Source organism: Caloenas nicobarica, chromosome 2, assembly GCF_036013445.1.
Source record: "Caloenas nicobarica isolate bCalNic1 chromosome 2, bCalNic1.hap1, whole genome shotgun sequence".
Classification (NCBI taxonomy): domain Eukaryota; kingdom Metazoa; phylum Chordata; class Aves; order Columbiformes; family Columbidae; genus Caloenas; species Caloenas nicobarica.
The window spans coordinates 140,441,136-140,466,706 of record NC_088246.1 but is presented as its reverse complement, the minus strand read 5'-3'; the positions used below and the strand labels follow the sequence as shown (position 1 = coordinate 140,466,706).

General features: G+C 37.7%; 1 protein-coding gene across 3 annotated transcripts in view; it reads right to left on the bottom strand.

Moving 5' to 3' along the window:
• DPY19L4 (dpy-19 like 4) overlaps positions 1 to 25,571 on the bottom strand; it is a 34,439-nt gene that overhangs the window by 7,477 nt on the left and 1,391 nt on the right. For 2 of the 3 annotated variants that reach the window (XR_010605764.1, XM_065628257.1), the window contains exons 2-18: positions 23,230 to 23,337; positions 22,177 to 22,301; positions 21,458 to 21,548; positions 19,564 to 19,685; positions 18,553 to 18,698; positions 16,600 to 16,723; positions 15,908 to 16,042; positions 14,520 to 14,651; positions 14,332 to 14,430; positions 13,044 to 13,117; positions 11,068 to 11,226; positions 9,110 to 9,229; positions 7,878 to 7,998; positions 6,380 to 6,436; positions 3,212 to 3,294; positions 1,330 to 1,462; positions 854 to 1,012 (exon numbers count right to left, since the gene is read on the bottom strand). Coding sequence is in view for 2 of the 3 variants with exons in the window: in XM_065628257.1 (XP_065484329.1) it covers positions 854 to 1,012; positions 1,330 to 1,462; positions 3,212 to 3,294; positions 6,380 to 6,436; positions 7,878 to 7,998; positions 9,110 to 9,229; positions 11,068 to 11,226; positions 13,044 to 13,117; positions 14,332 to 14,430; positions 14,520 to 14,651; positions 15,908 to 16,042; positions 16,600 to 16,723; positions 18,553 to 18,698; positions 19,564 to 19,685; positions 21,458 to 21,548; positions 22,177 to 22,301; positions 23,230 to 23,337 (1,988 nt within the window). In the remaining variant the exon portion in view is untranslated. Of the gene's footprint in view, positions 1 to 853; positions 1,013 to 1,329; positions 1,463 to 3,211; positions 3,295 to 6,379; positions 6,437 to 7,877; positions 7,999 to 9,109; positions 9,230 to 11,067; positions 11,227 to 13,043; positions 13,118 to 14,331; positions 14,431 to 14,519; positions 14,652 to 15,907; positions 16,043 to 16,599; positions 16,724 to 18,552; positions 18,699 to 19,563; positions 19,686 to 21,457; positions 21,549 to 22,176; positions 22,302 to 23,229; positions 23,338 to 25,007; positions 25,138 to 25,571 lie in introns of all 3 variants that reach the window. The other variant, XM_065628258.1, reaches the window with a different exon arrangement.

Here is a 25,571-nt window from a genome sequence, read left to right as displayed (position 1 = left end):
TAGTCAAGAAACCAACTAAATTAAGATAACCTGTGATTCTTAGAAGTAATTGGTGACTCCCTCTCCTCTGTTGACCTGAGAATAAGCAACCAAATCCTAAATGAGTTTAGGGCCACTCCTGCCTTTATAAAATCAAAACTTTTGCTAGATTCCCAGGAAGCAGATGAACAAGTGGTAACGAGATCATGTTATAAACCCCACCTCACTCTGTACTTCAGCAGCAAGAGCAACACTATCAGCATTCGGAACAGACACAGCATGGCAATCACTGAAGTAGCATTCCTGGATATCTTCATAAGTCTACAGCTTGTTCAACCAATCTTTCTACCAGCTGTGGCTTAAACTGTCTATTGGGGTGCTAACCTATCTGCAAGGGTGAACAGAACAGACTTGTAGCCTGCTCGGTACCAAACAGGCTGCACTGAACTGAATGGCAAGCTGGTCCTCGTCCCAGGTGGAGTTTTAAAAGAATGGAGCTTATCCATTTCAAAATTTCATCTTAAAGCTAGTGAAGAATTCCTTCTGAAGCAGAGCTTTACTGCTTTTGTAATAACCAGGTGTTACAGACTTAAACATTTATATATAGTTAAATGGTATTTAATGATTGGTAGAAAAGCAGAACAGCTGGATACTAACGTATTAGGAGGGATTAGGGCAGTTAAAGAATAGTATGGGGTAAGCTTACAGATGTACAAGAAACAGACAACCCAAAACTTAATTGATCATTTCTGAAATTTATGAATCTTTGTCTACATGTCAACTGCAATCAGGAAAATAAGATCAGCAATACAAGAATATTTTTAAACGAATTATTTATGCATTCAAACATTCATTTTTTCTTACTGTTACTTACATGACCATTAGCAATATCCAATAGATCTTTAACTCTACATCCTCTTACAGGTCCCACTTCATTGCAAATTGAATCTTCAATAATCAGAAAATTGGCTTTGTAAGATGTGAGTATCTTATAAATATCCTCTGCTGACCTCTTTGAATAGATCTGATAAATCTATAAATTAAGAGAACATGTTCATGCAATGCAAAAATCAGTGAAAAATTAAATACTTGGAGTTCACAGTACTTGGAATGCCACTCCCATGTAGTGGCAAATAATTTGCATTGTCTTATGGCCTGGGGGGCACAGAAGAGCTATGCAAATGTGTGTGTCCTGAGGAATGTTACAAGGTCATCTTCTCTGGAGCATTAACATTTACAGTACTCCCACACATCTCAATCAGGCACTTCAGTATTACATGATGGAATGTGTAACGGAACATGATGGAAGTCACTGATGATACACACATACTTATGGAACTGGATACTCACATTTTCATTTCTTTTTAGAAGATCATCATCATTATATAAAGGCAAGCTCGACACCATCCATCCGGTACAAAGCTTAATCACACCCATTAACTGTGGGCTGCCTGCAAACACAGCAGCCACAGGAGCCTGTCGTCTGCAAAAAAACACCCAACGTTTTTAATTTTAAACACAGTGAAAATCCTTTAAGGCGCTATGACATGAACTGGAGTGCATGAAGATATAATTGGGGGTCCAGCTACAATTGGTGTTAATGCTGCAGTGGCAGTAGTTTCCTTGCCAGGAAAAGCTCAGACCTGCAGCAGTATGGAGTTTGCAAGGAAGGTATCCTGCAGGGGCAGGGGATGGTGGCCGTTCTCCCGGGCCTGCAATCCATGGAGCACCATTCAGAGTGGTCCTGGAATGCACCCAGCTATTGTTTTTCTGAATGGTTGCTGACTTGTGACAAAACAAGCTTGGGAGAGAGGGTAGGTAGAAGGAGAAAGAACACAATATTATCTTGTAAGGGAAAGATTTGTGATTATACTTATTTGATCTCTAGGACCATGTATTTCATCATCTAAGAGTAAATAGTGTCATGATACAGAATAACATCTACAGTAATTATGTTTCTGCATTTGGTTTCATCTTTTGAGCATTTGTATTCCTGCATTAGTGAAAGAAAACAGTCATTGTCACACTTTATTACAGACTTGGGGCAACTTTTCCTGCAGAGAAAACTCAAAATAAGTTTATTTTATCACAGAGAAATTTTTAAAAAAATATACTATAATAATGACATTCAATTAAAATTCCAATATGGGTGTCTAAGTAAGTCCTTAAGAAAAACATCCTTATTTTCATTAAAAATATGAACAGCTGCTACAAATAAGAGTAGTTGAATTGCTCTTAGCTGAGTGAGTCTCAATGCAATTCACCATGATTAATTATGTACTTGAAGTGTAATACATGCAAACTAATGTGAAAGCCATTAGGTATTTGGCATTATTCCACTTGCTGCCTTGAAGAGCTACAGCAGTGACAAACAACATACGCTACTATTAACAGAAAGTAGAAATTGTCTGGAACACCATAATTACCAGCCTTGTCTTTTCTGAAGATGAACACGTTGACATTAAAGACTACATAAATACAGAAAACAATATTCTAAAAAAGATATAGTTAAAGGTAAGCAAGTTATCTGAGCACAGGGGATAGAGAGAAGTGCAGTTCCTAATGACATAGTTCAAAGTTAGATTGAATGAGGTCAGAATCCAGTTCTGAAACGTTTGGTGAGAAGAAAAACACATCTGTGAAAATAACTTGACTCAGTTTTAGCCATGTATATGGCTCAGTATGAGCTATATAACATAGGCCAGTATTTGCTATGCCCTGCCTAGCTAGCCAGATAAGAACATCTCCAGCCTCCTGGTCAAAGGGGAAGTTTGAATCACACGTTACACTCTGTGTTTCTTGACTGAAGTCTCTGAGTCCTCACATTCTGGCATTTCATTTACTGGCTCACACACACACAAATTAGTGTTTCTGTCCCCTGAGGAATTATGATCAACATGAATCCTCTAATCTACTGAGAAGTTAGCAGGCAGAGAACCAAGTACTAAGATGTCCACCTTTATTTGAAAATTAGGTCTAATAATGATATTAAACATGATTTGCTTGCATGTTTCAGAATCTTTGCCTCTTGTAATCAATGACAAATTCTTGGTTCTTTCCATGGGAATAAAGCCAGACTTTAAATACACATTTCTCCTCCCATCTCTGCCTACATCGTGTCATGACCTAGCAAGGGAAAACTCACGATTCATAGAGGTAGCTTCACAAAATGCTGAGATAAAAACACCCTGTCATAAAGAAGTAAAATACAAATGTAGGACTTCATACTTACTTTATCCATGTCATGAGTTCTACCGTATCGGGATCATAGAATTCTTGTAGTTCAGAAAGCTCTGTCATTATCCTAGGGAAAAACTGATGGAAATATATTTTTGGTTACTTACAGTTAAAAAGATCTATAGAGCATCTCATTACATTAAGACCTTAAGTAACACAACAGAAATGTGTTTCATCTGAGTTTTCCCTCCTGCTTCATATTTTTGTTGGAATATTTTGTAAAATACACTGTTTATACTTACCTGACAGCAGGAAACTTTCTCCAAAATAAGTAAGTTAAACACAAGTTCTCATCTCTATTTGACTAAAATATTTACAATTTAAGAAAAAAACAAAACAAAACATAACACCCCCCCCCCCAAAAAAAACCAAAAAACCCCACGAAATCCAAACCCACAGCAACGTGGTAAAAACATTGATAAACTTTAGCTGGCCTTAAATGCATCAAAACCACAGTTCAGGTTTTCGTATGCAAATACATACGAATAAGGGCACTGAACCAATAAACTGACAAATGTCTCACAGTAAACCTGCTAGAGCAGGTGAGGGGTTGGACTGCTGTGACTTGATGGAAGGGTGCTGTGCAAGCGGGAAAGGAGAAGAAATTTCCAGGAAGAGCATTATGTGGGCAATCTGACTTCCCTGTGACTTTTACTTCAATTGCTGCAGTGAAGGAAAGTACACTATACTGTATGAAGTAGGACATCTCCGTTTATGTTCTTGAAAAACATTTTGGGATAAGGAAGGATTCTGGGAAGTCAGAGAGAATGCCAACTCCTTGAGACCAGCCCAGACTGCAAGCCTGCCCCACAGCTTCCCTGGTCTGGCAGGTTTGGGGGTGAAGGAAAAACAGGTCCTTTAAGATGGGCAATTTTAGAATTATAGAATCATTTAGGCTGGAAAGGACCTTTAAGATCGTCGAGTGAAATAATAAACCTAGCACTGCCAGGTCTACCTCTAAGCCATATCCCTAAGTGTCACATCTACATGTCTTAAATACCTCCACGGACGGTGACTCAACTACTTCCCTGGGCAGCCTGTTCCAATGCCTGATAACCCTTTCCATGAAGAAATTTTTCCTAATATCCAATCTAAACTTCCCTCAGCACAACTTGAGGCCACTTCCTCTTGTCCTATCACTTGTAATTTGGGAGAAGAGACCAACACCCTCCATGCTACAACCTCCTTTCAGGTAGTTGTAGACAGTGATAAGGTCTCTCCTCAGCCTCCTTTTCTCCAGGCTAAACAGCCCCAGTTCCCTCAGCTGCTCTTCACCAGACTTGTGCTCCAGACCCTTCACCAGCTTTGTTGCCCTTCTCTGAACTCTCTCCAGCACCTCAACATCTTTCTTGTAGTGAGGGATCCAAAACTGAACACAGGATTCAAGCTGTAGCCTCACCAGTGCTGAGTACACGGGGATGATCACTCTCCTAGTTCTGCTAGCCACACTATTTCTGATACAAGCCAGGACGCTGTTGGCCTTTTTGGCCACCTGGTCACACTGCTGGCTCACGTTCAGCCATTTTTTAAGTCCTAGAGCCATTTTGAGCATTTATCTGAAGAAGACATGACTGGCCAGCCTTGAGGGGCTGGAGCATGTTCATGCTGTTGTAATGGCCAAGTGAAAAGGATAAAGTTTACAGGTTATGCCACATTAAAGGAGCAACTTACTTTGAGACAGTCATAGTGGACAGACAGATGGAAATGGGAGCCTGCTTTTAACTGAGGAGCTTCCCCCACCACCTGGACAATCCAGTTGTCAGGTGATGGCAGCCTACAAGCAGACATGTTAGGACAGCACAAGAACAGCTGCCATATGTCTGGATCAGGGCGGAAAGCTGTAGCAGTGTTGTGACACATAATGCCTGAACTGCCACCAGAACAGACAACGACAACAGAAAGAGGAACCACTACTGCCACCCCAAGGAGAACCAGCTTTGGTTATCCTTCAGAGCCCTTGAAAAATCTAGTTAGGTGAGGGACTGCGCCAGGCTGAGCCAGAAGGCAGCCAAGCAGAAAGATGCTGAGCTGTACACTGAGCCGTTTATAGCCACAGTAGCAGATTAAGAGCCTCAAGGCATTTGCACTGTCCATTTACTATTAATCAAAGTTTCCAAGCTCAGGGATGAGTTATGAATCTGGAGAGCAAACGGTTCACCTCTGCTTAAAATCTGCAATGGATGAAGCCCTCTAGAGTCCAAACCGCCACACTGCTTGTACTAAAAAATAATCTGAAAAATAATTATTTGGTCAACTAAACTAGTTCCCTCTACTGTGATAGATTTCATACCTCTTTCGAGCAACTGTACCTTTTTTTTTTTTTTTCAGGGGAATATCTATTGCTTTGGCAGAAACGTGTAAAGAGTCAGATTGCATTGCAACTAAAATTTCTGTTATAAGACAGATGTTACAAAATCTATTAAAATACTGTTGGTCAAAACTGGCTTTTATATTTGCATGCTTCTTCAAAAAATAGTGATTTGACTTCTTATAAAACTACTCTATTTTGAGGCTATGTCAGTATACTAGAGGCTTATACTTTATGGGTTATTTCCCATATTTTTTGTGCTTACAGAAGTTTAAAAAAAAAAATTTCTGAATATCCCAGTCTGTCTGTGACTTGCAATAAAGAGCTAAGTATTTATTTTAAAACACTGAAACATCTGTAGGTTTTTTTTTCCCCTATATTTGTAGTATATATACACCTCTGGACAGTGCTCTGCACAAAGGATTTAACTCTATTGTAATTCGATGAGAGCTTTTCAAACAGATTATTTGTGTATGGCCTCCCATCGTTTTACCTCCATCTAACCTCATTCCCTCTCAGTAAAACCAAGATTGGGGCAACACAGTTTTGAATATCCTGAGTTTTTATTTGGCAGTATTTTCTTTGCTGAGTCAGTTTATATATCCAAAGCACAACAGCTGAATATAACACGCTTCATTTAAATTTAAACATTTCTTAATCACAGTTAGTGATTGTTAACAAATTAAATGGTCAAATACCTCACACTGAAAAATCAAAATATTTTCAGTGGATGACAGCTTTTATTTCATCACATATATTTCATCTCACCAAGTACATTTAATTATATTTGCTCATCATTTTGACTCATATTGTGCCTACGTACAAAACAAAACATCACAAAGGTACTTTTCCTACCTCTTTCCACAAGCTGAATCCAATTATTGTGGGAACTGCCATGCTCAGAGTAAGAGCCTAGAAAATACATGTTAGAAGAAATGGATTATGGACCGTTCTCCAACCTTGGACTGTCGATTCTGTTCATACAGTAGGCTACTTTTATGCCTGAAGGTGAAAATTTGTGGTTTTGTATCAGCCAAAACCTCTTGGCAAACAAAAGAATTTGCCTAATTTAGCATGAAAGAATTTGTTTGACCCATGATAACTTCACCGTCAATCTTAGGGAAGGTTAATTACTACTCAAATAACAAAGATGCAATGTGCACATGATGTAGGGAACAGAAGAAGAGTAAGTACCTCACATACAAATGCAGTAAGATAATCTGAGAAAGGAATAAAAGTATGAAACAAGCATTTCAAACCTCTGATCTTCTTGATGCCTTTGTTCAGATTAGCAATATTGGTATCAAATCCCAGAAACTCATTCTTCAGCACATCATCATTCTAGCTGATATAATTTTTGCTTTGCAAAAAGGAGAAAATAGCTCGTGTGGTACAGGGAACAGTTGGTAAGGAATGTACACAAGGCATTCTCTTGATAATAAGCTATTAACACATCTACTGTGTTAATAGTAAAAAAGCAGGTCTATATAGCAGAAAGCATGAGGTATATAAACGAATGTGTTTACCACATACACGAACATTGTTACTCCTTTATTGGAAGAACACCGTTAATGTTTCAGATGTAACGGTGTACGGCATTTCACAAGCGACATAGTGAATCTCTAAGTTTAAAATATTTATTCCCATAAACCTCTTGAAATTAAAGTAAGTAATATTCTATCCTTGTTTTATTAATAAAACAAATGCACAAAGCTGCTAAAAACTGCACAAAGCAACTCTTGGCATATTAAGAATAAAGCTCAGGTTGGAGTGGGGGAGTTGTTTGCACTGTAGCACAAGCTCATCTTCAGTCCCACCACTTCTCTGTAACAGGCACACATGAATAAATCTTAAGCAAAGTAATTCCATTTACCATTTCTTATAAAACAGCTTGACTCTCAGAAATTAAATACACCTAACTACCACATTTGTAGCCTCATTTCCTAATGAAACAAGGCTTACCTCAATGCTTGCCTGCATGTCTGTACTTTTTCTCCTGCACTCCTCCTAAAAAGTTCATGACCTTGGCCAATCTCAACAGGACAGAGAGCTTCAGGTCTCAAAGATTTGTTAAAAGAAGTTTAAAAGATGAGCAAAAGAGAGAGATGAATACAGCTCTGCTTCTTATGAAGAAAGGCTGTAGTGTGAACAAAATATTATTATACCACCTACCAGAGAACATGTGAAAGTGTGATATTAAGAACAAAAGACAGAAAAAGCAGACTACATGATATCCACTGCTCACAGAACTACATGTTCTCTTAATGGGTTCTTTTACAGGTTTTAAGTAGTTGTTTGAAAAGTTACATGCTTGCTATCTGTAATTCCCAAGACACTGGCAACAGCAACTCACCAGCAATATCGGGTGCACAGCTTTCAGTCGAAGCCACTTGAAAAGTGTCATCCAAAGTTCAGGAGAGCACACACCAAACGCGGCAAGTGTGCAAACATAAGGTGTCCATAGATATTTCATTCTGAAAAACATTGCAATAACTTAGTTGGGACTCTGCATGCCTCTGCATTCAAGCTCTTTATAAAAATAATCAGATTTTTTTTCTTATGTTAAATACGGTCTGGATGTTCAAGCAATCTGAGGTCAAATTTGATGGCACTGAAGGGCAAACCAATGAAATCTCTAGCAGAAGAGCAGGCACCTGATTATCTGCTGCGAGATGTAGGAGCAAGATCCAAGGTCAAAGATGACAAAATCCTTCACAGAGTTCAGGGGAGGATGAAAGAAAAAACAAAGAGACTAGTAAAGTCACTTGGCTGTTGCAGTTTTCCAGCCAAGCAAGGATAAAAAGCAGCTATTCAGCAAAGCCGTACAGACACTGTACTATAAGGGAGTTCCTGAAGAAAGGAAAGGAAAATATTTAATAAACAATTTACGATTTACTGGTACTGTCTGCCTCTTAAGGATAGACAAGTCAAGTTAAGACAACCACATAGTAACACAACAGTCTGCCCACTTTAAGAATCTGTGAATATTCAGATTTTAGGGCGATGTGCATAATACAAACACAAGGCTGCCACCTTCAAGCTGATTTAGCTGAGAGCCAAGATTAGAACAATAATGTCTTCCAAACATTAGCTTCTGTAGCTTTAAGGACTAACACAATACCTTAAAGCAATAGCAAAACTATTTTAAACATGTCAAGCAAAGGTATACTTGATGCCAGCCTGGACACAAGAAGGAATCTTCGATGTCTCAATATGCCAGAACATACACTGTTCCTCAAAACACTATACAAGATCTTGCAAGGATACAATATTAAAATAATTACAGCACAGTTCTACACTTAAATACCAGAAAGAAAGTGATTAAAATTTGCTTCAATTACTATCTCAGATTCTGGCTGCATTAAAGCTTGGAAAATGTGTTAAAGAGACGAAGCACAATTCATCATGTACCTGGTGTCCCATTTCTACTCAAAATGATCTTTGCTCTCTCCTCCACTAACTTGTACCACTATTTGCCAAATACATTTCTGAAAATGGGTTAATTTCAAAGAGGTGAATGGTGTATCATGTCCAGTTAGGAACTCTCTGTTGTTTTCAAAAGAGATATATCAAAATCAGACTTACCCTTCCAAACACATCGCTAGACAACCAAGTAAAATTGTGTGAATTACATGATAAACTATTTCTGGCCTCTCTCCAATTCGACAATCCTCAAGATTAACTGTCTCTTTCAGTGGTTCACCACTGTAGTTGGAGAAAATGAGACATCAACTTAATTCAGACATTATCTCAGGCAAAGGTGCCAATAAAAATACTTTTATGACCGTTAAGTCAGCAGTACACTGCAATAATTCTGTGTCATACTATACAATATTGTTGCACTGCTTATCTGTTTTTTATACTTCATCAATGATCTATCAGTACCCACTCTCCCTCGTTTTAGACTGTAACCTCTCTGGAGAAATGGCGGTGAATGAATACAATGGCATCACTGCCTATGACCATAAATGCTACTTTAAGGTAATTCAGCAATAAGAGACAGTCTAATTTAAGAGCATGCACACTCCGCAAACATTTAGAGGAAGCATGCTGTACACACATTCTAACTAAGTTTCTTCATATCATTAGCTTAGTGAAGAATTATGGAATCTGTAGGATGACAGATGTGTCTAGAACATGTATAGCATTTTATGACAAAGCAAGGTAACAAAACCAGGTTTCAGTCACAGTCTTATAAATTCTAGTGCTATATTACAAATAAAAATCATAACCAAAATCTTACAAGTGTTTTTCTACAAATGAGACAGCAAGGCACACAACAGATAACATTTTATTCAACCATGATGTGATTTCAGGATACAACTTTATAATGCACTTCATGACAAATGGAAACATATTTGAGATTATTAACTGTTTCAAAACTTAAAAAAAAAAAAAAGAGGGAGGAGAAGGTTTATTTTAACGCTTTTCTTTAAAAAGCTGTTGGATATATTGGAGCCGCTGCTCATTACAAAGTAGTAAATAGCTATTTCGACCACTGGCAAAAAAATAGAAGTTTGTTTTGTTGCTTTGAATATACCACCATGCATCCAACCTGACAACATTTTTATTTATAGCAGTATAATCCTTATCTATTAGGAGTCTTGTTCGTTGAAAAAAATCTACTGATTTTTTTCTGCAGACAAGTGAGAAATTTGCCGTAATATCTGAGCAGTTAAACCATTCATTTTCTACCAAGAGGAGATAATTTCCTAGCCATTGAGTTCCCAAGACAAGTTACACTAGGATCTAGTGCTGCTGTTCTTAGTCTGTAAATAGACAGCTCCACTACTCCTTCTCCCAAGGGAACTGTGAATCATTGTGAAACTAAAAATAATTGAGTCAGTTTTACTTCAGCTCTGTTCTGAACAGCAAAGGCTGATGGACCTTATCACAGTAAACAAGAGTTAAAAAAAAAAAAACCCAAAGCAAAACCAAAACCACGACCAACATAACCCCAGGGAAGCACCAGAAATCTGAAATCCTCACAACTCCATTCATCTCATCCCTCAAAGTATGTAAACTTGGGAAAAACAAACAAACAAACAAACAAACCCCCAAGCAAACCAAAACCAACACAACAACAAACAAAACAAGTAACAAACAAAAAACCAAACCAACCAAACAAAACCCAAAACCCAACAAAAGCAAATCCAAACCTCAAACAGAGAAACAAATTGTCTAGCAACCATCAGATAACTTTGCTGTTGGAAGGGGAAAATGGACAAAGCATCTTTCTCCCTTGCAATGGGAAGAAACATAAACATATCACAAAACATTAGCCAGAGCTCTGTAGCAATTGCACCCATGGGGAAAAAAAAACCAACGACAACTCCCTGTCTTGACTGGATGGATGGTCAAGAAGCTCATCGCTAAAGGACTTTCTTTAGAAGCCCCTGGTGGGCCTTTCCACTGGTGCTTACACCCTGCAAACTCAATGGTGCAACAGATTTTGGAGCGACAAACATCAGGACCATTCACTTAGACATTCATGAACCACTTATTTTTAACTTCTTATTTTTCAGTATAAGTAAGTTACTTACCAAATTCTCCTAAAAATGACCTGAGTTATAGAAAAAAGGCAGATAATGAATACAAAAATATAGAAAGGCAACAGTGATGATTGTGTTAGTCGCAAAAAAAAGTCTTGGGAGGGTGCCTGAAGAGATTCTTGACAAAGGAGCCAATTCATTGTAAAATTCCTAGTAAGGCAAAAACATCCCATTAAAAACAATAACAATATGCCATAGATTAGAAAAAAAAAAAACAACTACAATACAGCACACAACCAATCACAGTTATCACAGTTTAACCTATTCATATTATAAGAAACTATTTGAAATTAATCTTTGAAAAGTTATCTTTTTATCATTTGAAACCACTTTGCAAGTACTCTTTAGAGTAACTGTCAAAAGCTTATCTTCCAAAAAAGAATCTGTGATCTGAAGAGACCAGACTACAACTGTTTCATATCACAAAAACCCAATCTCCCACATAACTCCATTATGGGGACCACAAAGCACTTCATTGTCATAGTGGATTAAGATTTTGAAGATATTGATGCAAGGTATGCTTGTCCTCATTCCAAACGTGGAGATGAGGAAGGGAAAGCGGTCATGCGAGATCACAAACCTGCCCGAGGCACTGCCAAGAATAGAATCCTTATTGCTGAAATTCTAGTTCTGTAGCCAAACCCATTCAATCATTCTTCTTTCTCAACTAACGAGCAGAAAGATTATATAGTCTGCCAAGAAGCACTATCAGTGTGTGTTCTCGACTGGAATTGGTGCAGCACGTGATGCCATGAATGCACTCTTGTCTTATTTTGTTTTGCTTTCCTCCCAAGGGACAACCAGAGAACTGAACCACTTTCAGTTAGAATCAGTTTAAAGATTAACAGCCGGGCATGTCCAAACTGGCCTTAAAAGACAGATCTTGAAGCTTTTGTTCTGCAAACCATAATTCCAACCTACAGCTACACAACTTTCTGGATGTAGTTCCACCCAGTTTGTCTCGATCACTGGCTTCACTGCAGAGTTTGACAGCCTGGAAAGTAACATGTAGCAAGTCCCTAGGAAAAAAAAAGTCCATAATACCTGGTAGCTGAATAAAATGAAATCCTGACCAGAAGCAGTCCTTTCTTTTCTTGCAAAACGCTTACGAATGTGCATGTATGTGTGTTAAACGATGCATCTTAGTCCATGTCATTATATCTTGTCTTTCAAAAATTCCCCAACAATTTCAATTATGTGTGATGTCATTTTCCACTTCTTCCCCTGAAAGGCTGCGAAGTAGTTTTGTAAGAGAGACGCAGTTCCCAAGAGAGAGTCTCAACTACTGAACAGAACTGCAAGTGTTGGCTTGGGTCCAGGAGGTGTCTCAATCCTTATCAATACTCCATTTTCAGTTCTCCAGAAAATCTGTAGCCATTATGTCTTCTTGTAGACCAACATTCAACTCTTTTACAGATGCAAACAGTATTTCTTAGAATCACAACAACTCCCTCCGACTTTTAAGTTGTCCTTTGTCCCAGTTTCTTCCAAAACATACAGGGTTTTTTGGGGGCGCTGTTATTCTTACAAAACTAAAAATAAACCCGCCCAACCCTGTTTCAAGATACTATTGATAGTTCATTACTCTCTTCAGAGTCCTATCTTTTCCAGGCTATAAAAAGTTAGTTCCACCACCTTTACCCTATTATCTTTGCTTTCAAGTCTTATTAGAAACACTAGACAGGGTACAGAAGGTTTTTGCTCTTCAACATCAAAGAAAACAAAAAGCTACAAAATGCTTTCATCAACAGGCATGAAAAATATTGAGGTGCCTAAGAAACCTCAAAATCCTAAGTAAATTCTGTATAGGTATCTCTTTTTAATTCAATCTTAAAACCAGGTGACAGATAGAAACTGCTTCCCTAACTCACCTATAAAATTCTTACAAGCCACAGAAATTTTGTACTTCTCAGAGCAGTTTCAGAAGTTTGGTTATCTTAGAAGGCGTAAGGAGCTTAAGAACTTACTTAGTTGTGTTTAAGCCAAGTTTTACTTCAATGAACTTCAGCAAATGCTCATTTTCTTTATGGGGAACAAACATCTGAAAATTAATTTAGCAGAGAAAAATCTTATCAAGTGATGGAAGCAGCTTTCACAGTCACTACATTCAGATGACAAAATGGCAGGGAACAATCAACTATTCAAGATTTAGGTAAAACTAACAAATTGGATTAAGTGTGCCAATTAGGGCACTGGTATAGTATTGTAAATATTCACTTAAATCTATATTTTGGGTTTCCTTGAGAATATCATTCGCTTAATTTCATTCATGTACCTTAACAGGAAGGTAAGTGAAAAGCTGTCAACAAGTTGTCAAAAGACTACTGAGCGGTGTACAAAGGATCACGAAAAACGGGCATAACTTACCCCCAAAGCAAGCCAAAGAACATTGCATTTGGCTCCACTAAACAACAGGTGTGCAGCCTAGCAAAAGTTACGAGCATTTGTAATCTTCACATAAATTAAGCAGCCAAAAGTTCTGTGTGCTGTCTATGTAATTTAACTGATATTTTTCAAGGTTACGTTTTATTTTCCTGGAGATACAGCAAGGCTAGCCAATCTGAATGGCACAAGAAAACAATCAGTTCTGAGCATTCTCTCAAATTTTTTAGGGTTCACTAGGTTCTTTACTTTTAAGTCAACACGGTTAATTAACACAATCAGAGTGAATTTGAGTCATAGAGGAAAATCACAATAAATTATATAAAAGGCTAAAGCCAGCAGGAGGCAGTTGCTAATTAAAATATAAGATCAAGCTGAAATCCTATTCTGTAACCTCAGCTCCGAGACGACTCCTACACTAAGTGAAGGTTTTTGTTCTCATGTTCTAGCTGAGATTTAATTGAAAATTAAAATCTACCCTGAGACTACGCAGGGTAGTTTCTGGCTACTAGGTCTTTTCCATGCAGAAGAATATAATTTTATTATTCAGACCAGTTTGTAGAGGCCATCCAAGTTATAACAAAAACCACATTTATGAAATAGCAAAAGCGTGATTTAAAGAGTATTTCTATATACTATGCTTTAACCTCAATCCAAAAGACCAAAACCCCAACAAAAATCAGCTGCTTGAGTTTGTAAAGAATTTTTATGTAGACATAAAGTGACTCAATTTTTAGTACTCCAATTTGCTATGAATTAAACTATGAACTCTCAGATCGATAAGCAACACTTCAAAAGATTTTTCCAAGACACATCTGCAGCTTTCCATTTCAATTTTGACAATTAAAATCACTTTTTACAGAGGAATCTTACCTTTAGTAAGAAGTTTAGTGTCACTGTTATTGTAAGAACCAAATAAATGTACATTATTTTCAGCAATCTTGACATAAATGTACCCTTTTTCATATTCATCTGCAAAAATATTTTAAGAATGCCATATCATTTGGAGTTCAGTTTAAATAATAACAACTACACTTGGAGTAAGAGGAGACTCAAGTTACCTGAAGGCATTTAGAGAGCATTAAAACTGCTACAAGGCTCAGTAATGGTGACACCAGTAAAGCTGAATTTTCAAACTGTAAAAGGTACCCCAAGAAGAGAGAAAACAAGTAGATTTTGTATACTTCATGCACCTATTGAAGAAACAAAACACAATAAAATAAAATTACAGTGGGTATACATCTTGCTTTTTAGAGCAGTAGATCATTCACTCCATTCCTGTGTTAATCAGGAGATTAATGGATCTCTACCCTCCACCTCACAAATCTAGCAGTGTACTGCTTGGCTCTGAAAAGTGTTCCACATCGAAACGATCCTGGTCAGCCTCAGTAACTACTGCACAATTACTTCACAAGAATTCTGTAAAAATGCCAAAAGTAGTAGTATTTTACCAGGCCAGCATGAAGCACTGACCACAATGCAACAGTATGAAAACACACAATCTCTGTGAAAGAGCTGACTACTGCTTTCCTTGCCCTCACAGTAACTTCTTCATTTATCCTCGCTCAGGAATACGCAAACTGTTACTGATATTTTCTGTTATTTATAAATTTATAAGCACATCTTATAAACCCTGATAGTTGATTCTTTAGACTTTTACCAAAACACTCATCTTTTTCCCTTATATTTTAAGTACCTTGCTTTGAACTAAAATTAATCAAACATTTCCTACTACTGAGGAACAGAAAAAAAGTAATTGAAAGAAGTGACAAATTAGTATTGCACTCAGTTTGAAACGGAAGTTACATCTAATAAAATTACAAGGTACATGTGTACAAAGTAGCAACAGGCAGAGTGAAAACGCCTTATTGTTGCAACATTTCTAAAAAAGATTTTGCAGAATAAATTCAAATACTTTCTTGCATTGAAAAATAAGTTTGTCTAGCATCTGCCTAGCCTGTTTATTGGCTAAACCAGTACAGAGTGGGCCATTCAGGGTGAAAATGAGCCTCTTAACTGCACAGAGCCAACAGAGCAGTTTTTTGGTCAGCCCCACATTACTGTGAATAGGGAAAGGAAAAGAAGAGGCAACTAGGCCAAAAAGGATGCATGACTGAATATCATTAATGATATTCATTCATTCATTCATTCATATCATTCCTGATACTCTTTCAGCTCTCCAAGGATGTTTCAGGTCTCAGAAGCTTTGTTTAGCTTCTGACCCTTTTGTTAGGAAAGCTGTCCCAAAAACAATAGTCCAAAAGAGAGTGAGTTTAAAGCTGTGTTATTCTTCCGTTGGACATGACATGCACCTCAGCTGGACCCAGGCTGCAAGACATTCAAGTCATTGCTTAGTCTGCACCCTTTGGAGCTCCTGCCCAGTTATGGCAGGCATCTCTGAGGCTGTATTTAAGTGCCCAACTATCAGTAGGTTGAAGAGTTCCAATACCTTCTCTGTCTGTGCCAGGGCAAAGCTGTCTAGCAGAAAAAGAGAAACAGCCTGGACAAACAGGAGATAATGACTGTATTCCCACATCATCATGAAGGTATATGTTGAAGCACTCACCAAAAGGTAACAAAACTTCTAGAGAAAAACAAACAAACAAACAAAAGCATTAATTTCATACCTATGCATCTCTGTCACTAAGTAATTGAGAGGTCATCAAAACAGAAACTATGGAAATTAATTATTATTTTAGGAAATAATTAAAATACTGACTTCAGACATATTTAAAATGTTCTCAGATGGAACAAAGTAATTACTGAAACCTCCAAAAACATTTAAAGCCAATCAGAAGAAAAGCCAATCAGGGAAAGGAAGTTACCACCATCTTCTGCAAGCAACAGGAAGAGCAACAAATAGTTTACATGGTGAGAAAAATTCTGCATCAGTTTATTTTAAAAAGACAGTACACATCTAATTACACCACTGTTCTCTCTGAACCCTCACGGGGGCATAACAGGGCAGGGCACAAGTCACTAAGCAAAAACTGCACAGGCCTAGGTGACATCCAAGTGGCTGTTTTGAGAAAAAAAGGAACATTACTGTTTTCTGCCTAGTAGGGCGATAGTGACAGAGGTAAATACTCTAGAGCACAGTTCTACCAACAACTCTTTATTAAGAAATTAATTTTGCTTTACCTCAGCGGAACAATTTAGGGTTTTTTTTAAATAGCCTGTGAGAGCTGCTACTTGACATGCAAAATATGGCAAAGCCCAATTTTCCCTTGATGGTATGGAGTAATCAATTCTTGTTGTATCTGTCCTAGAATAAAGTACAGACAAACAAAATTATTAAAAGATTTATGGAACAAAAATATCAAGGAAAGCCTAAACGTCACTTCTAGTTATCAGTGTTGCCTTGCAAGCAAGCTATTCCTCTATTATGTGTAAAGTAACACTGAGACAATTTTGCTGCTGATACAAGTCATAAAATTTAATATCAGCACAGAAGGTCCAATCTTTACTCATTTATTCAGGTGGTCTGCTTACTAGGTGGCATTTATAGGAGTGAAGCCAAACAGCATCTGCCTCCAGCCTTTTCTGACCCACTACGACACTGTGTGAGCTGGATGCATCACACGCTGCTTCTGCCAACCTGCACTGACAACAGAGCCTTCTTTGGCCAAGAGCAGCGCTACATGGTCTCATATTCACAGGCAGGGGAACACTGCCATAAGAGCAGCTTCTACATTACAATGAAAATCTGCTCATAGGTGTGAGAAGAGACTCCTTCCAGTTCTCATACAACATGTTTTAAATAAGTGATTTAGGCAGTCGAGCACAACATACTTAGATTCCAAAGTAGTGCTCCCTCATAGCAGCAGCACCAGCAGATACTCTGTCTACAGAGAAAATTCTGCCCAGCAAAACAAGAGATTAAAGATGGATGGGGAGCATGGGCCAAAACAGCGGCAGGGTCTTCTCATGGAATGACTTGACAGTATCTGCACAATTAGAGCTGTAGGAGAAAGTTTTTAAAAGTGCTAAAGTGACTTAGAAGCACAAGTCACACTTTCAAATGTGATCAAAGGCATAAGTTTCAGAAGTGCATAGTCTTCTTTGTGTCTACTACGCTTTTAAAAACGAGCCTCAAGCTCCTTTATCATTTAGATATTTGAAAGCATCACCTTTCATTTTTACCTCTGAAGTCTCTTACAGAGGGGTATTCGGAGCTTTTTTAACTACTGGACCTTTCAATTTGTTAACATTGTTTAATCTTCTTTGCTGTTGAAAAGAAATACAGATTTATTCACCATTTTTCCTACTTTCCACTGTTCACACCAGCTTGAACAGTATTTTTAGCTACTAATCACGGATTTGGTCACAACGACTTCACACTCCTAAAAGACGCTTCCCAACAGTTCAGCTTTAAAGGTACATCTCTACCATTTTGCTTCTCCATAGTTCTTTTCTTTCAAGTGCTCTCAAGTTCACAGAAAGCCCCAGAGCTACTTGGTGACAAACTAGGAACCTGAACACAAATTCTCACTGCCTAAATGAGGCTCCCTATTATTCTGGTGTTTCATAAAGGGAAGGGACATTTTCTTGCAAGTGAAATGTTTTTAAATAAAAAAAAATTGAGATAGGGATCACTGAAGAAGATTCCACTTTGCACAAAAACCCACTACAAAAAGCAGATTTAAAAAAGTATCAAAGACTCTTTACAAGAAAAATGCACATGGTCATTTCCTTCTAAGCAACAGAACAACCATCACAATATTTACAGCTGACCACAGACAGCAATTCTGTTTTACAGCAACTTCAGAAATTTGTTTTCATTCTTTACCAGCACAAAACCAAAACATTCTGAAGAATGTTTTTGCAAAATGGAATGGTGTGAGAATACCCTTATATTCACACACACACACAAAATCAGTTCAACTGGCAGCTGGGCTGGTTTGGACAACAGGAGGCCTTTCCATTAATAAAAGCATCCTGAGAATCAGTGCATCTCTGGGAAATGTTTTGTATTTGGCATAAGAGCTTACCCTCACAATGAGAACACAAAGTTTAATAGAAAGAATTTCAATCCGTTCTAATATTTTAAATGCCTTATTGACAAACTAGATTGTAAAAAGATGTTTTTCTTACCTGTTAATAATGAACCATGCTACAGTCAGCATTCCTGCCAGCCAAGTCCCACTCATAACCCAACTGGTTACAAACAATGCAGTCACATAAATTCCCTGCAGTCCAAAAACTATACCAATGTAGAAATACACTGGTTCAATAACTTCCTGAAATTACAAATAAAAACGAAGAGACATAGCGGCAACTGAGCTGAAGCTGGAAATGATTACTATTTACATCCTGCTAACAGTGTGCTAGGTGCTTTAAAAAAACAGGTAAGAGACAGCCCCTGTTCTAAAAAATTATTGAGCATGCTTTTATTTTGAGCTCAGGGAGAACAAAGCAGTGTGAGTTAAGAGCACAGTTCAGGACTCAGCTTGCTAGTGCCATGATTTTTGTATTTGCTTTAGCACGAACATTGTATGTGTCAGATTTAATAAATCTATACTATAGTGAGATACAAAGTTCACAGGACTATTGGAAGAAGCTATATAGAGAAGGAACTTGGAAAAGTAAAGATGTGGCAAAAATGGTTCCAAACACACAGAAGCATATAGAGAATAAATAAATAGTAAATAAAAAAAAGAAAAATGAGAGAGGACACAAGTATGCAGCATAAGCATAACAAAGCCTGAGTAGAGCTGAAAGAGACAAAAGGTTTATCTGCAGAAGTGTTTTTCCCATTTATCTATATGGGAATGAGTAGAGACAGGTAGCACTACAACAGACTTCTATACTCCGAAGTAGCTAACTTCCCTGTTTTTAACAGATAGCACAGCCACTCTCCACATTTCTAAGCCATTTGTAGAAATAAAGAATAACAGACAGAAAAGTTTAGTGCATATAAACCCCCCAAATCCTACACCAGAGACTGATCAGAACCAAGAAGAACCTGGACCCGGTGAGAGCCTTAGCTGAATTCATTCAACAAAAAATTGCATGTATTTATTGTATACAGCACAGGAAGTCTCATACACACACTCACATACACAACCATAACGAAAGCACAGAAAGCAGGAGAAATGCACATACTTCGCTACCAGACGCTTGATATAAAACACTGGCAATCAACTCGGGGTACAAAGTCATTTGCTGGACTGCATTTATTGTCTTCAGTGATATTGTCTTATTGTTGTGTGTCAACTCATAAACACCTATAGACAAAAAAAAAAATCTTGGAATCACTTACTGTTGCTGTTCTTAAAAGACGTGAAAGTGTACTCAAAGGTAGGGAGATGTGATCATTAAAGCTATTGACTGATTCATCATTCCTAATTTGAAAGGAAGGAGAAATTTCTGTGCCAGATGCCGTTCCACCCTACTGATTTAGCAACAAAGTTATTACCATTTTTTGATCTAGTCTATAAAGAGGAGGCCCAAAACTAACCAGCTGAAGCAGAGTCTTCTCAGTAACACGCTGATACGGCCCTGGAAACAGCTACCTACAGATAACCTTCACAGGAGGTTCTTAAGAAATGAGACAAAGGTCTAACAGGATGAGCAGGGTGTATTAAACCTGTCTCCACAAAGAGGTCAGATGTGATGGCCTCATCACCCTTTTCAGCCCTGTGTTTCTGAGACTTGTAAGAATTACTCAACACAATACGCCTTTGTATGGGATTGAGATGAAACTGAAGCTGGCATACTTGAAGGATACATCATTCTGAAATGTAATTAAAGACTTGCTGTTACTTAAGACAATAAAGAGGAAAAATAATCCAAATTAGAGAGGGGAAGAAAAAAAGAACAAAAATTCCAACAACAATGGAACATCCAAACAAGATAACCATTTCCAGCTCTGAGCATATTGGTGTGTGGTCTGCAGCTAGTTCTCTGCAGGCTAAACCAGGTCTTGCAGGACTTATAACTGGGTTCAGCACAGCTACGATACACCCTTGAAAACTGGGTGCCCTCATCATACCTATCAGACATAAGTCTATCTGTTTGCAGAGGTGGCACGCCTGAATGTGGCAGTCCATCTATTCACAGCACAGGTAATCTCGCCAGAGATAACAAGGAACTAATTTTAGTAAAGAAAATTTAGTAAAGACTAATTAAAGTAAAGATATGTTGCTGACAAGCTACACATCAGCTGCGAAACTGTTCAACCAATAAAAAACTACACCTACAAAGTTTAACTGGCTTTGGATGAGGTTTAATGACAGGACTGATGTAATTCAATGGCTGACCACTGCGAGACAGGGCTGTTCACCCCATCTTCTCTCCTGGACTTCTCGTGTTTTCCGCATGCCAGCCCAGGTGCCCTTCTCAACTCTCTACACCAGCACAAAGGTGTTCCGTCTCCTTTTCATTGCTTTACTTTTCTGCTGGTCCAGGGATTCAGGGTCAGAGAGCTCCAGAGGCAGGGCAGGATAAAGAGCCGGCCCACAAACGGAGGACAGACCATTGCCACCTAGTTTGTTCTCCTTCCTGTTGGTTTCTGTCCCCATCACTCAGTGCTCGTCATCATTCATCACAGCTAACAGGAGTAAAAACCTTTGGCAAGGCTGGGATCAAGATCAGCTCTTGACAGAAACTGTTCCATCTTCTGACAGAGGATGGAAAATGGCAATTTCCGTCCCCCATTCCCAAATTAAACATCAATTATGCTTACATGAGAGAAAATCCACTATGTAGCATAGGGAAATCCTACGATAGCTTCCAATATGGGGAGAGAGTATGTTACGAGAGTAACATTAATCCTATTCCAGAGCATGGATCAAAGGCAACCCACTGGAATAGAGGATAATTACATATTGTTTTTCAAAAGGCACTGAAAAGTTAGGACAGCGTGCAGTTTTTAATTAATCTGACTGAAATACCTACATAAGAGTATAAAATCAGTCTCCCTGGTCTGCAGGAGTTTTTTACTGTCTCCAAAAGGAATAGGACTTTTGAAGATTAATAGAACAAACGGGTTTTGTACCTCTTTCAAAGGAAGGAGCCTTTAGCAGTTCTTTATAGAATGAGTAATAAATGGCGCTGTCACCCTGAAATGTAATTTCTCGTTCAAGTTCCTAGGGAAAAAAAAAATATATATATTCACCTCCTGCAATCTTTTTCCACAGAAGACTATATATTTCAGATAGACTGGTTTTGTAATACAGCACACAGTTATGACTTCACTGTACATCTTCAAAGTACTCCACAAAACATTAATCTTCACCTCTGTCAGGTATGTAATACTCTCTATAACTTAGCAAACATGCTCAGAATCAGAGTAACTCAAATCCACAATGTAAGTCAGCACAAGCTCCACAGGATCCTTCCATATTCATAAACCTGAATTTCATTCAGCTTTCCACACTTCACTAAATAATACAATTCTTAAAAAACAAAAAACACCCATACATTGCTGTTGTTTAACTTATGCAATCCCAGTATGCTTCAGTTTTTTCTACTGATTTTATAAAAGTCTTTCAATGATAAAGGATGGCACGGAGAAACATACAAAGCATAACGAGATTACTGTCAGTAGGAATTACACTGAAAAGAAAAAAAAAAAAGGAGACTATATCAAAGACAGAGGCCTGAGTAGAATGACATGGGATTCCACAAGCAAGTAGTTCCAACCTGACATGGGTCAGCTTTGATTTCAAGGACACGATTTGGCTTTTGTTTCAGTAGTTTAGTTTTTTTCTTTACCTGCCTGCTGGAAAACCAGAATTTCCGTTCATGATATGTTGAGAGGTACACAGCATACATCATTCCACTAGTGACTGCTGCAACACAGCCAAAGAAAAGTTTTGCGAAACGCTGAATTAATATATCTGAAAAGGAAGAGTGAAAAAGCTAAAATAGTCCAGAGGGCTTAGAAACAAACAGTATGCCTTAAATATGACTCACTTCTGAACAGCAAGTAAGTTTACTGGCATCAGAATTATCACACCGTCATCAGTACAGACACATCGAGAATTGTTTTCGTGTTCCTGTCCTGCAGTTTCCTTTCCCAGATTTTACCACTGCTTTGTAGGACTCTCAGATAAAATACTCACACACTGCACTGCAAATTTCTCTCCATTCTAGTAAGCTTCATTTTCAAATTAATTCCAAGAAGGAAAAGTATCTTCCAAATAAACAGAGCAAACTCTAGATTTTACCCAAAACACCACTTCTTAAAGACATTAACAGAAAGAAGTAGCAATGCCACATCTAACATCAACACTGAGACATTCTATCCTCCATTCTGTTTTCAAATATAAGGAACTAATCTGAATTTTACAAAACTCCTTCAATGGATGTCTACTTCACCTGCAGCTTTCTCAAGTTAGTATGCACTTTTAGCATAAAAGGTTTTGGTAGCATAGTGAGCACTTGCCTAAAATTACACCTGGTTTTAGTTGTGTTTCTTGAAAAGCTGTAAGGATTTTCAGCTTCTCAACTGAAAGATCATTCCAGGCACAATTAAAACATATATTGGTACTCAAATAGTAACAACTATAAGATTCTTAACCCCTTTGCCTCTCACCTTCCTCTCCCCCGCAACCTGAAACAAACCAGGACTACCATTTTAATCTGCAATACATAAAATGTCATTATCAAAGAATTGTAATGTGCATGCCTGTTTTTTCTTGAAATATTCAGAGACCTAATTCAAAATAAATCTGTTGCAAACTACTGCGCTACAAATATCTTCCCATAAAATGTATAAGAATAATGAAAAAATATCATAAGTTGGCTAAAAATTCTGTAGCTTACATTTTGGCGATCTTCCCAGCTTTGAGTTTTCTTTGTTTCTCTCCTCTGGAGCCATTTTGTCAGATTCTGTGCAGTTTTGATTCTTTCTCTGTCGCAGGTCTGCTGCCCCTGAAGACATTTTTTTTCAAGTTATTGCAACACAATACCTAAAATCACACTCTGAGAAATCCACACAGCAGCAGCTAACAACCAATTATTGCTACTGATTCAACCCCACAGCAGATATATTTGACAAAAAGACTCAATTAAAGTCATATGCATAACTAAAATAACAATATAGAAATCAATTCCTTAGAAAATCCAATAGTTTTTTTCTTGACATCATACTCTGGGATTATCCAGAACCCAAACTAGAAGCTGATTTATTCCACGGTGAATGTATTAGACAAATGAAGGAAAGCAGTAGTTTAGATGAGTTGATACAGACACTGTGAGAAACTGGTGCCAATTTCATTCAACTCTTCTCCTGGTTTTACATTGCTATAGTACAGTAGTGTACTAGGCACATTATTTTTAATTAGGCTGCCTGTTATCCATATGGTGAAAGCTTTTATAAAGTAAATATAATGTCACTTTTTTCTTCCTGCCAGCTGTACTGGAACTTGCAGATTTATTAACTTTTAATCTAACATAGAATTAAAAAGCTCACTCTGTAGGCCACATAGATCGCTTCAGGGCTTCTTTGGTTTCTATTAAGTTTTCTGTAACAAACAACAGCAGTTCTAAGCCCTGGTCCATTTATTCTACAGCCAGAAAGGCAGCCAGGCTAGTTCAGAGTGCAAGTCTCCACACAAAAAGACTCCTTGCAAAAAGTCTGTTATAATTACTATATTAAAGATGACATCCCACAACATCTACGTCATTTTAGAAGTGCGATGAAAAGGTTCAACTGTAACTCACACTCCAGAAATTTTAGCTCTCTGGTTTGAACTACTACACAACATAGTTTGAAATTTTGTAGCCACTGATTTCCTCAGCTCTTTCATAAAGCCATTCAACTTCAAACTTGAAGTGTCAATCTTCACATCCCACAAAGCAGCTTTTAATTACTCTGGTTCAAGTCTAAATCTGGTTTAATTACTCTGGTTCAAGTCTAAATCAGTCTACTTTTAACTTGCCACTATTAGATTTAAAAGTTAGAAACTAGAAATAGTTAAGAAATAAAAGTGGTGTATGCCTGTATCAGGACACCTGTACTTGTGTTTTAATAGGATTTTCAAAGCAATTTATAGATTATTCTGAGCAAACCAGGATCTCAATGATAACATTTTTCATGGGATGAACAGAAAACATCTACCTTGTTAAAGGAGACAAGAATTGGAAAGATATTAAAAAAAAAAGAAAGAAGGTTTAAGGTGTTCAGTATCACATTTATCATTATGTCAATCCATGAAATATACATCAGTATCTCTTTATGTCATGTATATGAAGTTAATCAGCAAAACAAACACCAAGTGCACTGCAATTTAAAATCATTTGTACCACACAAAATAAAATGGAGGGAAAAAATAATCTAGATCACCAGAATGGGCAGATATGTGCTTGGAAAGACAACTGTCTGCCTTTGTCATTCTAGTTATGACCAAAGCAACAGCGGTGAGAACCCTGGAGGAAAAGGCATTTATTTCATTTTTCTGCCAGATAAGTGAGCCACAGTAGAAGCGTAACACACTTATAAAGTCTAGAATTCACAGCAGTAATAGAAAACTCCGAAACAAGGAATAATTTAAAATTCTAATTGTAAAACAACTATGTCTCAGTCAGCAAATGATCTTCACCTCGGTTTTGAAGACTGCTCAGCAGATTCCTCCCCTCAAAGCAATAACAAAGAAAGATCCAAGTATGCCACCTCTGTTTCATTTGCAGCTCCCTCGATCAAGAAAAATGCTGTTTCCACTTCGGTGAATCCTTTATGTCAGGTGAAATGAAAGTCAAACAAGGTGACAACTAAAAATAATCTAGGATTTTGAACTAATGACATAGCCTCTAGTACCTCTCTATTCAGCACACAGTTTTTCATCTGAGATTGCTTTCTAGTTTCTTTTAAGGTCCTGGTACATTTTTTTCAACTCTTGTTCAGACAACATGCATTCCACTTATTTCTGTGTACCTGTTGCAGAAAAGCATAACTCACCACTCCTGTGTGCCACTATATTAATCCATTTTTCCCCTGCAAATTGAGCACTGCCTGCAATTCTTGTCCCCTCATATAAAGAAGAATAAGATAGAGCTGGGAAATATTCAGAGAAGGGCCATGAGGATGACCAAAGGTGTGCAATGGTCCCCATACAAGGGACAAAGAAGCAAGTTGAGGATGCCTCAGTCTGGAAAAGAGGATGACC